Below are 13352 nucleotides of genomic sequence, written 5' to 3'. Positions count from 1 at the left end.
GCAAGGCGACCACAAGAAAAGTTGCAATCAACCAATTATTAACAGTGAGCTACAAAAAAACCCCAAAGCCAAGCGTGTCCAAGTAACTTGGGGGATTTGATTTAAACCCGCACAAGTAAAGAAATTCAGACATCAGGGTGAAACTGTTTTATTGAGCCAAACAGCCCTGACAGATGATGGATGTGTTGTGTCTGCCCCAGAAGTGCTGAGGAACTGGGTCCAGCTCTTGCCAGTAAAATGCCCCAGCTACAGCAAAGCCACCTTAATACAAAACATGTCCCCAAACCTTGAGACTGTTCTGCAAGCCAATAAATATTATATGACATAATAAATTTTGTCAGTCTGACAAAATTTATTATGACATTTAGGTTAAAAAGTTCTTGCCCTACACTACCTACATGTTCCCACTGCAACAATTAGAGCAATTTCCCTTTGCTTAAAAATTCAGAAATGCTTCAATTATTCCATCTGTCTTTAACAAATGGACCAAGAACCACTTTTGTATTGACATTGGATTGTGTCTGGCACAGAGAGGTTGCCTTGATTCCACTCACATGTGGGTGACAATGACAAAAAGTAAAACAGAGGTAGCAATGGAAGGGATCTCTTCCTTCAGGTCTGATGTGGATCAAATGTTACTTTTTGAGCTTTAATAATTTCCTACTTTTCAGGTTCAGATGGAAAGATAAAAAAAAGAAGAGGGTTTTTTTGTGTCTTTCTATCTTCCTTTATAAATAAAAATTACTAAATTACCCACTAAAATTACTAAATTACTAATTTAAAATTACTGGCAAGCTATTTAGGAAAGAGAACATTCTCTGCAATTTACCACAGAATTGTGGAATTGATGAGGGTGGAATGGACCAGTCTAAAGAATTATCACCCAGAGCTGGTTCAGGATCAGCCCAGTCAGGTTTTAAGTATCTCCAAGGATGGAGACTTTATAACCTCCCTGTATGCAAATGAATGTGTAAAAATACAGGTTAGATTTTAGAAATAGAACATAAGACATATTTACCAATGATTCTGATAAAGCAGTGTGAAAAAGTGACAGCCAATAAATGTCACCAAAACAACTAAAGTCACAATTTTGGACAAGTGTTACAGACAATAAGACTCAAAGGAGATGAAAAGCTGAAACCAAGAGTTTTAAATATTTTGAAGTGTTGGTAAAACAGCAAGTTTGCAGTTTCTTGTTATTGTCTTGCTGATCATTTCGGTCTAGATTAGAGGCTGCTAAACCCTTCTTTGTAGTGTTTTTATTGATTTTAAAAGACTATTATTGGACTATTGGCTGCAAATACATTTTGCAGTGCAAGGCAGACATTCTGCTGTGGCTGGGAGCAATGAGGAGAATGACACCTCCACACAAATCCTCGTGGCAATTTTCTTCTTATTAAAAGCTTAACTTCTGGTTGCATCTCCATCATTTTTCACACTTCAATACTACCTGTCAGTCAAACTGAAAGCTGAAGTATGTAAAAATCCTCCAGCCTTACCATTTTTAAGCATATATGTAAATTCAACACTCATTTTCATCTTTTGAGTTCTCTGAAGACCAAAAACTCAAGTCAAAACCAGTCTGCCTCCAGGACACTGACATTCCTCCAGGTGCTGTTTTGGGCAGAAATGCAGAACTGGTGGGGATCAATGAGAAAGATGAAGAAACCTTGGGTGACACCACCTTTAACAAGAAATGCAACTCCTAGCTGTGCAATGGCTCCTGATTCTATGAGATGTGATGGAGAACCTCACCCTCCTTCCCACTGGCTGAAGGAGGACTTGGTCCTTTGGGGTCCTCAGGAAATGATGATGGAGAATGAAGGATGAACTTCAGAACTCAAAAAACCCACCTCTACTTTCCAGCTTAATGCTCTGTGGTTTTTCAGCTAAAATCTGCAAGAAGACACTGGATGCTTGATTTAGCAATGGCATGACTTCTCTTGGTTGTCAAAACCAGCAGCAACTCAACTTTTCACCAAGCTCCCAAGTGGAACAGGTTCACCTGAGCTGCCTGCTGGCCACCTACCTGCGCGGACATGGACAGCTTCTGGCTGAACTCCTCCTCCATCTGCTTCAGCCGCCTGTTGGCCTGGAACACACACAAAAGAGAGCCCCGTTAGCTCAGACACAGGACGTGCACAGACACTTTGCCACCGGGCCCTGGGCTTGGCACCTCCTCCACATGCCTATCACCGAGCGCCGGCCCCGCGCCAGCCCCAACGCCCTTTTGTGGCAGCCAAAAAACCGCCAGGGCTGGGCTTTGATCTCGGGCCAACTATTCATCACTTGAAAGAGGGGAGAAATTGTACCTCTGCTGCCAATTATTAGAAAAACATAAAGAGTTCTGCGGATTAAAAAGAGAAAAAAAAAGGAGAGAATGAGTGTGTGTGTGTGTGTGTGGGGCAGGGGAAGGAGGCAACACACGTAAACGAGTTTATCAGGATGAATTTGTTTCTGAGCAGAGGGGGAAAAATGAGGACAAAGTCCCAGGCAATGTGACATGGGGGATGCAGCTTCACCTCTCAGTTCTGTGTCTGCAACTGTTCTTTGTCCCACTGCTCGTCCCTTCCTAAGGAAAGGTGGGAATTACACTGAAAATCCACCCAAGATGCAGCGTGGACATACAGCTCTTTCCTTACCCCAGCTTTTTTTTCTACAACTCGAAGCTATAGAATAAACCAAACTGAAAACATAGCTGCTTGGTCATATCAGAATCAAATCAGCAAATATATCTATAACCTCAGGAAAATAGCTCTTAAGGGTTTTTGTTTTTTCCCTCAAATAATTTAGTTTCAGAAATAATTTGATAATAGCAATATTAATAAAAAAATAAATGCAATTTCACTTCAGGAAAGAAACCTGATTTGTATTTTTCTTGCAGAAACCAGCCCAGCCCAGCCCCACCACGCTGTCCTCAGGTGAACTGCTCGGCGCTCTCGTCTCCTTGGCTCTCAAACTTGAGGACAGGTGTCTAAGACAAACATTTTCTTAGGGGGGACAGAATATCATGCAGCTGAGTTCTGAAGCAAATTTAAGCTGATTAAGTTTTCAAAATCTATCTGACCTCCTGCTCAAACCTTTGATCTGTCGTCCTCAGTTTTACGGCACCGCGTCCAGCGCCAAACGCCGGCTCCTGCCAGCCCCTCTTTGGGGGGACCAAAAAACCCACAGGGGCCCCCAAAGCCTCTGAACCCTGTGTGCAGCCAGCTCAGGCTCCATTTCTGCAGACTCCAGGGATTTCAGGCAGGCAAAGAGTCTTATTGATTTTCCTGGGCTATAAATCGAGGAGCTTAGAGCCGCGGATCGTCATGGTAGGGCTGGAATCATCCTCGGCAATCCGGGCAGCTCTGTAAGGTGCAGCTCAGCCTAAGAATATTACAGCCAGTTCAAAGTAATCCTAAACTTTACATGAAATTGCAATTTCAGATCCTCAATCCCTTCAAATTCCAAAATTATGAAACATATGGATGTCTCCATCTGTTTATTGGTACTAAGGAATCTACTAAAAAAGTTGGCAAAACCAATTACCAAATTTGTGCATCATTTTTGAGATGACATTATGGCTTGGTTTTGTTATAAAACAGAGATAATGGCAATACACATTGGCTTGAAACAGCATCTAGAAGAATTCTGGAGCACCAGACAAATGAAATTTCACTTTTTCTCCATTTATCACTCAAATGTGGACCACAAACACTGTAAGGGCTCATGGTGGGGGTGCATAAATAAAAGGAGTGGTGACACAGCCCCAGCTATCCTAGGGAGCTCTGTCCATGCTGTTTCTCCTTGTACTCGGGCTGACCCACATTAACACTTGTTCCATTGTACTGCAGCCTAGTTTCAGATGATGTTTTACCACCACTGCATGTCATAAAGTGACTGAAACTGCCAGTTTATCTTTAGAGAAAAAAGTAAAAAAATAAATTACAGCAATAGCATAAATCGCTGTTAGTCCCAGAAAGGGAGAGGGACTCGTCAGCAAGGCATTGCACAGATCACGTTACAGCTGCTCTCGCTCAACTTGCCTGGGGTAAAAGTCCTCATCTTTCATAGAAGCAGCTTTATAACCTCCTGAACCCACAGAAGAAATCCCAATAAATAATAAAGAACCGCTCACGAGTTCCATAAACAAATTAGAATTTGTTTGTTCACACACAGTACAATCAGGCTGACCTCTGAGAGACAGGACAGAGGTGATCCAAAAGAAAGATACTCTGGATTTCATTGTTTTATTCCTAACTAAAGGCAAAGAATGGATATCCTACCAATTTACTTAAAAGGAATTGCAACATTTTATTTTATAATGGCTTTAACAACATCCAGTTAGCAAAATATTTACAAGTTTTGTCTCCCACTCACCAACAAACCATAAATTCTTGCATTTTCTTCCCAAACATTAGAGGCATCTGAATTTCAGAGGTACTGAGCTCCCAGATCTTCCCCTGGAGACAGCTCCATGGGCTCTGGTTGCCTAAAACTGGTTATATTGGCCCTGTGGCACTAAAAGCTATGGACAGCCCCTGCCAGCACCTTAAAGGTCTTACAGGAAGGCTGGAGAGGGACTTTTCACAAGGGCAGGCAGTGACAAGAAAAGGGGGAATGGCTTCCCACTGATGGAGGGCAGGGATGGATGGGATATTGGGAAGGAATTGGCTCCTGTGAGGGTGGGCAGGCCCTGGCACAGTGCCCAGAGCAGCTGTGGCTGCCCCTGGATCCCTGGCAGTGCCCAAGGCCAGGCTGGACAGGGCTGGGAGCAGCCTGGGACAGTGGAAGGTGTCCCTGACATGGCAGGGGTGGGATGAGATGGGATTTAAGGTCTCTTCCAACCCAAACCATTCCATAATTCTGTGGTTCCTGCTGACTTCAGCTTTTCCCTGAGGTCTGTAACACCCAGCAGCTCTTGCATCATCACAAACCACACGAGCAGCTCTGAAGAAGGCAGAGACCACAATTTACAGCACTGAAAAGATCCAGCTCATGGGGCTGCCGGGGCACCCTCTTTTCCACTGCCATCTTTTAACTGCAGAAATATGAAGCTTCTCCTTTCTCAAAACCTGCAACTAAAACTAATTCAGCACCTCTTTATACAGGCTGTTGCTTTGCAATCAAGGCAGACATAAACCACCTTCTCTGGGGCACTGCAACACACAGAAAATGCCTTTTTACTCTTTTTGTTTTAAAGAATGAGTAAATACACACAGAGCTGTGTACAGGGAACATCAGGGGGGATTTACACCAAATTTATCTTGAAAAATGAGAAGGTTCACACTGGCCTGGTGCACACACACAGCACTGGACTCCTTCCTGGGCTCCTTCTTTTCCAACTGGCTGCTGGGTGCACGTGCTGCAGGAAGCACGAGCTGTTTCTGAATTATTTTAAGGGCATTCCCTCCCTTTCAGGTTAGGTGCTATTTCAGAACCATAATGAATAAGAATCCAAGTGGAAGGTGAACATTTGGAGGGTCAGCCAGTGTTCATTAAAGTCAAGCTCTTTTTATAGCAATGGGCAGCACTGCAAATAGAGTTAATGGTCTGAAACCAGTTTTCCACGTGTGAGAGGTGGCTGCTGAAATTCCCACTTGGCAGAAAGAAGCTTGTCAGAAATATCAATTGGAATATCCATTTTTATAATGAAAAAGATTTAAATTGGATAAGCAGCAGAGGAATTCCACTGATTCAAAAACGAACTCCTGTTTAGTTTCACACAGTTAATACATATTTTAGCTAAAATGATCTGATTATGATGATTTTACATGCAGTTATTTTATATTACAGAGGACTTTTGCATTAAAAAGATTATGTCCTTGTTGCAGTTAATTGGTTTTAAAAACCAACTGTAATTCTTTAACAAGCCTTAAAGCATCAAATTGTGGTTGCTGAGCAAAACTGCATTGACTCCAACAAAACATTTTATATAAAAATTAAAACAAACAAAAAATAAAACAAAAAAAATTAAATTAAAACAAAAAATTAAAATTATTAACACTCCAGATGTGGTGTCTGCATTAATGGATGCTCTTCTAACACTGCCCCAGTTTCACTTTATCCTTTCATGGAACAGAACAGCATCAGTAAAAGAGCCCAGGATCTGACAGGACCTCACCACAAAAGCACACCGTGCCTTACCCTAATTAACAAGTATTTATAAGCTATTTGAAGGCATGAGGTGCATCAGAGGGAACTTTCAGTCCCAGTTCCACTCAGTGGAGCACAAGCCCTGACCAGCCCCAGGTCCCTCTGGCCTTGGCAGCCACGTGGACAATTCCACCCTGCAGCATCACCCATGGAGGCTTTTGGGATGCCTTGGGTATTTATCAAAAATGGAGCTGTTCAGAAGCTTTGAAACATTACAAACCTGTGCATTGTGTAAGATATTGGGGGAAAATCCTTCCCTGTGGGGTGGGCAGGCCCTGGCACAGGCTGAGAGCAGCTGTGGCTGCCCCTGGATCCCTGGCAGTGCCCAAGGCCAGGCTGGGCAGGGCTGGAGCAGCCTGGGACAGTGGAAGTGTCCCTGCCATGGCAGGGGTGGCACTGCGTGAGTTTTAAGGTCCCTTCCAACCCCAACAATCAGAGTTTAGTGAAGGGCTTGGCAGTGTTGTGTTTATGGCTGGACTCCATGACTTTACAGGCCATTTCCAAACTCAATAATTCCACGTTTCTCTATCTTCCAGCTTTGGAAAGAGCTCTCGTAACTAGAGTTTTATATATATATATATATATATATATATACACACACACACACACAACACCATATTCACTGATAGAGAAGCAGCAGATTAAAGAACTTTTCTGTTTAGGGTAGTAGCTATGAAAGAATCATTTTTCAAAATGCCTGCAACTAGCTAAAAGTGGCCATCCATAAGCTGATCCTCCATAATTAGTTAGATAAAAGTGTAAGCAAACTTAAAAAAAAAAAAGAAAAAAAGAAAAAAAAAAAGGGAGGAAAAAATCAAAGGGTGGGGGAAGAAGAAGAAAGAAAACTTGCTCCAGGGAAGAAGCAACTGTTCTCTGATGTGCAGCAAGGAATTTAACATCAAAGAACTAATGTAAATGGGGCCCATTTACCTCAAAAAACAACACACCACTCCACATTCTGGAATATTTCTATTTTAAGTTTGACAGCATTATGCTTTGTACCAAAATTCAAGATTGTGTAATTTGATAGATGTCAGAAGAAAATGACCTTCAGAATGGCTAATGGTGGCAATCTTTGTTATTAAGCATGTTAAAACTCTCTGTACAATATCTGTTTAAACTTCAGAGATCAGCAGATCACCTTTAAAGTTCATCTGATTGTACATAAAAATTCCATTTTGACTCAAAGCCTGAAACATGCATTTTCCTTATGTGCCTCTAACACTGACAGTGGGTGACTTCCTACACCAAACTCCTGTTCTTTCTCCTGTTCTCCCCACCAATCAGACAAAAATGAAAGCTGGATCTCTGTTCAGCAGTGAAAATAGCACACACAGTTCAAATATGTAATCTGAACCACCCAAAAGACCATTAAAAATAGTTGAATACCCAAAATGATGTTAACAGAATAATTAGTCAAGTACCAAATGACTTCAAGGGTTTTGAAAATGAATGATAGAAATCCCAAAATCCTATTAATATTCTATTTTACATTTCACTTTTGGAGGTCTACAAATCTTTTCCTTTTTATTTTTTTTTTCATTAAACATACATCTTTAGGAGAAAAAACTCTCTCATTCATGTGTGAAGTACTTTTCATTGGGAAAAACCTAAGAATGAATAGAAATGCCTTTGACAGTACCTGCACAGAGAATTGCCTTTCTGCAGCACATTGCAGCTCTGTGCTCAATGGGGACCCACTGAGAAACTGCTTCTGCAAACTGTGCCTTAGGAAAACTCCAAATTCCAGACTTCTCATTTAAACCAACAGAGTATTTCTGATAGTTCTGAAATTATGCAGAGGAATGAAATACAGGCATTTTTAACTCACCCAGAAATCTTCTGTGGGACTCCAGCTGCAGGGTGGCTGATGCCCAAGCTGCACCAGGTCACAATTATTACCTTCATCTAAATGGATTTACTCAGCATCTAAATATTCCCCAGCATCACTGATGCTGATTTCCAGTCAATATTGCTGTCAGCCAGGCACATTATTTCAAACAAACTGGCCTAAAACACCAGCCTTGCATACAAGAAAAGGATTTAAAATTAGATTAACAGCCCGGGTTTGCCACATGCAACTGTTTAATGCTTGAATTGCCCTTTACAGAAGACAATACTCGTGAGTGCATCAGGCACTCAAAGGGCTGGCACAGAATTTTGGTTTAATCTGAAGCTGTTCTGGGACATGTTGCCAAAAAATTGTTGGGTGTGATAAGCTCTGGGCTGGGATCATGGACAGCACAGGCAAAAATGGCTGATTTTTGTTTGATTTACTCTCATCAATCATCTGTGAGATGCCCATTGGTGAAATCAGTGTGGTGTTTTGTGGTGACAGAGATTCCTGCAAATGAAGAGATTCAAATGATCATCACAGATGTCACAGCTTCTCATCTGCCATCCATCACACCGGGCAGCTGGGGTTGAGATTCCTCATTATCTTCCTATTTCACCAACTTTGGGGTCAGGGTGTATATTATGGAACGATTCTTCCACAGTTCCACACTCCAATGAGATGGAGTAAACCTGGTGAAGATGGGGAGACTGCAACACTCTCCAGGTTAGAGTCCCTAAATCACATTCCTAGATTACCATTTTAATATTTCCTGCTTTTCTCCTGTTCCATCCACCCAAAGATGGTTATTTAAACTGAGTTTAAGATGTTATATCGAAAGTGCTGGTATGTTCTTTTTCAAAGTTTGAACACAGAAAATGCGCAGCCAACAGGAATTATTTGAGCTTTGACAAGCTGCCTTCATCCCTGAGAAATGCAGCACCTCACTCCTCCCATGAGCTCGGGCTCTGCCCCACTCTGACACAAAGAAGTTTCCAGAACCACTCAGGCCCAGACGTTTCTGGTACCCCCAGAGCTGACACCCACAAACCCACGAGGGGACAGGCTGGAGAACATCTCTGAAGACGCAAGTCAGAGCTAAAGCTTCCTCCACACACAGAAGGCAACAGTCCTGAGATGTGACACTGATCCACGACTTGACTCAGTTAAAGACTATTTAATCTGAGCTTTACCAAACCCGATTCTTTCTGAAACTGGACATTTCTGAGACCCAGGCACTAATAAATCATTATTTATCAGCTAAATTCACACACCTTATGTTTGCCAGGGAGAGACTTTAGGGATCCTGACTCAGGCCCAGACGTTTCTGGTACCCCCAGAGCTGACACCCACAAACCCACGAGGGGACAGGCTGGAGAACATCTCTGAAGATGCAAGTCAGAGCTAAAGCTTCCTCCACACACAGAAGGCAACAGTCCTGAGATGTGACACTGATCCACGACTTGACTCAGTTAAAGACTATTTAATCTGAGCTTTACCAAACCCGATTCTTTCTGAAACTGGACATTTCTGAGACCCAGGCACTAATAAATCATTATTTATCAGCTAAATTCACACACCTTGATTTTTGCCAAGGAGAGACTTTAGGGCTCCTCAAAGAATTATAAAGGGATAAGAATGAAGTTTTTAGATTTTGCATTGTCTTAAGTTGAATTTTGCGTCAAGAACAAGCACTTCTTAAGAAGACAACAGAATAGAAAAATATTCCATGTATGTATCATTTTAAGACAGAATCTTTGCTATTAAATAGAAGAAAAAGTGGGAACAAAGGAAAAACTGTACCCCTGAATTAACTTGTTATCAATAAATCAACTTGATATCATGAAGTTAATTCAGTATTTTGAAGTTACATCAACAGACAAGAGCCCAACAAAAGTTAAGCTTCTACATTTGGAAAGACAGACACTGAAAATACAACCATATCCCCCAACAAATCTGTGATCTGAAGCCATCAGTGCTCCTTAGCAAGATTATGTTGGATTACTTTTTGTATTTTAAATATGACAAAGCTTCCCCAAAAGAGAGACAACTTCCCGGAGCCAGAGCGCGTTACTGAGCCGAGGAGAAACTTCCCAAGTCCAGCAAAGGCCCAATTAAAAAGAAAATGGAATATATTGCTCCACCATCAAAGCAATTAAAAACATAAATAAGGCATTGCAAGACTCTTAACATTCCCAATGTTTAATTATTTATCTGTTCTCTGTCCTGCAGCTGTAGGTCAGAATTAACTCCTCTGAACTAAATACAGGAGAACTCTTTTGGGGATTTGTACCTTATTCATTTTCAAGCAAACATTCAAATTCATTTCAAATTCACACAAGAACTGCAACAGTTTCACCTAAATCAGATTTTCTACAAGTTAAACACCCCTCCTACACTCAGATGTGATTGTGAAACTACTTTGATCTCTGTTCCCAAATTTATTGCTCTGTGTAATCCATGACAAAATATAATGTGATTTACTGTATCTCTATATGACAGCCCAGCAGCTGACAGAACTTAATAATTTAGCATAAGAAAAAAACCCTTCTGGCACCAAAATACACAAATCATAATTGAGGCACTTTAGTATCACGTTACAATGAAGCACATACAGACTGATCAGAAGAACTTCAAAACAATCAGAATTCTTTCTCACCATTTAATGAAGGTGGGTTTTACTCCATGACATGTTCTGCAGCTGTAAGCAAGTCATTTTGGAGCACTTTTCTTTCTTCATATTAATGACTCTGAAGGACTAATAACATTGTTTTACCCCTTCCCTATTTCCCAAACACTCCTTCTCCAAAAAGAAGAAGAAAAAAGCCACCTGCAGCTTTTCTCTATTATAATGATATGAAGAGCAAATGAGTGTAAACAATGTCTTCAAACTGTGCCATATTTAAATACACAATTATTATGTTTTACATTAGTTTGGTCTTGATCACTCAGCATTTTTCCTAAACAAAGCTATTTGGAAATCTGTTTTTTTTAATTGTGCTGACCTAAGCAGGGATGTGATGGACACATTCCATGGGGCACCTTTTGCAGTGGCTTGTGCTGACTCTGGGGTTTGGGGGACTTGAGAAAGTCCTTGTGCAAAGGATGCATCATCCCAGAATCTTCCAAGCAAAGTAAGAATGTGGAGCTCATGGATACAGGAGGATTTTTTTACTTCTAATTCCAAGGAAAAAACACCAGTTACTGTTGTTTGGACAACCAAAACCATGGAGGAGCCCCGGTGAAGCCAGCAGGGATGGCTGCAGGGACTGGGATCCAGGAGCAGGGAATCCTTCCTGTCACACCTGACCAGGAACCCAGACCTCACTCCGGAATTCTCAACAAATCTAAGAATGAATTGGCCAAGTTGTTAAAATAAAAAAATCCACCAGTAATATCACGTTACAGCACTACACTGGAAAACAGCCAATGTTTTCCAAATATTATCATGTACCCAGGAATGTAAGGATAAGTAAAATTGGTAAATTAGACAAAACTGGACCTACAAGCAATCAGCCTTTTCCAAGACACAAGGTATTGGGCAAAAAGGGAGAGCATGAGGTAATGATTCAACTGGGCTTTTAAAACTATTTAATAAAGCTGAAATAATAAGCAATTGTGTATTACAAGATAAAGTCGGTGTGTTACAGGTTGTTTGGAGAGTGAAGAAAGGCTCGGGAAACGATTGAAAAAATAATTAAAACAGTTGTTCTGCCACTGGCAAAACCTCAGCATTCACCTTATCCACCATCCCCTTGACTTTGTGGGTCTTGATCTTATGAACACACTCTGAAGGATAAACCTGGAAGTTCTGGGATGGAGAAGAGGCAGCGTGTGCCCAGGTGCTGCAGAAAGGGAGGGGTGGTTGGGCACACACTTGAAAAAGAAAGAGGAGCCAGAGACAACAAAGAAAACCCCACCTGTGAATGTTTCTTCAACAGACACTTCAGATGAATTCCAGTTGGTTAAAAATCCACTAAATCCTAAAAAACCCAGGCAAACTTCTCCAACAACTACCCAGCTATCATTGATATGACAGGACATGAGTAAAGTGTGCTGAAAGATGGGCCACATGATTGAGCTTTAATTTTAATCACATCAGTCCTTGCCCCGCTGAAAGCCATCTTTTAAATTCCTTATTTTGTCATAATTTATCATTTAGCTCTTGTCTGGTTCTCATTTCTTAACAGCATTGCTGCAATTATTTTCATTTTTAACCTTGTGGTGCTGTTTATGAATACAAATAATGGTGCTTGACCTCCCTGCAGACATTAATGAAGATATTAAAAAGTGAGCCTGTTGCTCATGGGTGCACATTTTTTTTCCCACAGTGACAGTTATACCAACTTCTCCTGGCTCCTAACTCTGGAACCAGATTTGTAAATACAGCTAATGAGCAGAAATCTGACTTGTTGTTTTCTGAACTGTTTTTTTGGAGTTTTTATTTTTATTTTTTAAAGGAGATAGGAGCAGAGCAACTCTGTGAATAACTGCAGCTCTTGCTTTGAAACATCTCCAGTAGGGAGAGTGCCATAAATTGTGTTTAGTCCTATTTGAGTGAAATATCCCTGAGATGATTCTACCATCTTTTTCTTCATGTTTGGCTCTGTTGATTGAAGACTCTTCCAAATGGCTCCCCTGAGGGATGATGCAATTCCTGTGACCATGTTCCTGGTCCACTATCATCCCGCTTTTTCTTTGGAGGAATAAGAAGGAGCAGTGCAAAAAGGGACAGACTACAGAGGAAACTGGTTTTAAAAGAACTTGTTGAAAGGTACTATCACAACAGATTAAATAACCCACATTCTTTGTGCTAATATACATTAAAAATATTTCCTCTTTGTGAAATGCATTTCTTCTTGATCTTTTGGCATTATGGTTTGGTTTTACTTGATCTTTTGGCATCATGTTTTGCTTTTACTTGATCTTTTGGCACCACATTTCTGGTTTTGCTAGATTTTCTCCAACAAAGCCAAATGTACTACACTCTTTTTTATTAATATTAGTTGGTGAATCACTATCACTGTGTAAGAAATGTTCAAGAACCAAATGTAATTTAATGTACACAGGCTCCACAAAACAAAAACAATAAAAATATTACTGCTCTGGAACAGAGAGATAATATCAGAGACAATAGTTCTTGGATTATAATGAAAAAAAATTAGGAGACCTGGGAAACATCCAACTCTTCTTGGTAAGAATTGGAGGCTCTTTAAATTATTCCTAGCTGGGGCCTAAGCTAAATAATTGATGTAATAGACTCAAAACAAGTTTTAAAAAAATGGCACATCTACAACTGGTGGGGGTCCTGCTTGCATTCAGCAAGGACACAAACAGGTCTGCATTACAATTAGACACAATTTAATGAGATCATTACCCT

General features: G+C 40.9%; 1 protein-coding gene across 4 annotated transcripts in view; it reads right to left on the bottom strand.

Moving 5' to 3' along the window:
* The window catches only part of CEP112 (centrosomal protein 112), a 162811-nt gene that overhangs the window by 42882 nt on the left and 106577 nt on the right, over window positions 1-13352 (bottom strand). For all 4 annotated transcript variants that reach the window (XM_039716386.1, XM_039716388.1, XM_039716385.1 and 1 more), the window contains exon 22: window positions 2030-2092. In XM_039716386.1, the coding sequence (XP_039572320.1) occupies window positions 2030-2092 (63 nt within the window). The remainder of the gene's footprint in view (window positions 1-2029; window positions 2093-13352) is intronic.

Source organism: Passer montanus, unplaced genomic scaffold (genome assembly GCF_014805655.1).
Source record: "Passer montanus isolate IOZ18808 unplaced genomic scaffold, ASM1480565v1 scaffold35, whole genome shotgun sequence".
Taxonomy (NCBI): domain Eukaryota; kingdom Metazoa; phylum Chordata; class Aves; order Passeriformes; family Passeridae; genus Passer; species Passer montanus.
This window is presented reverse-complemented; position numbering and strand designations above follow the sequence as displayed.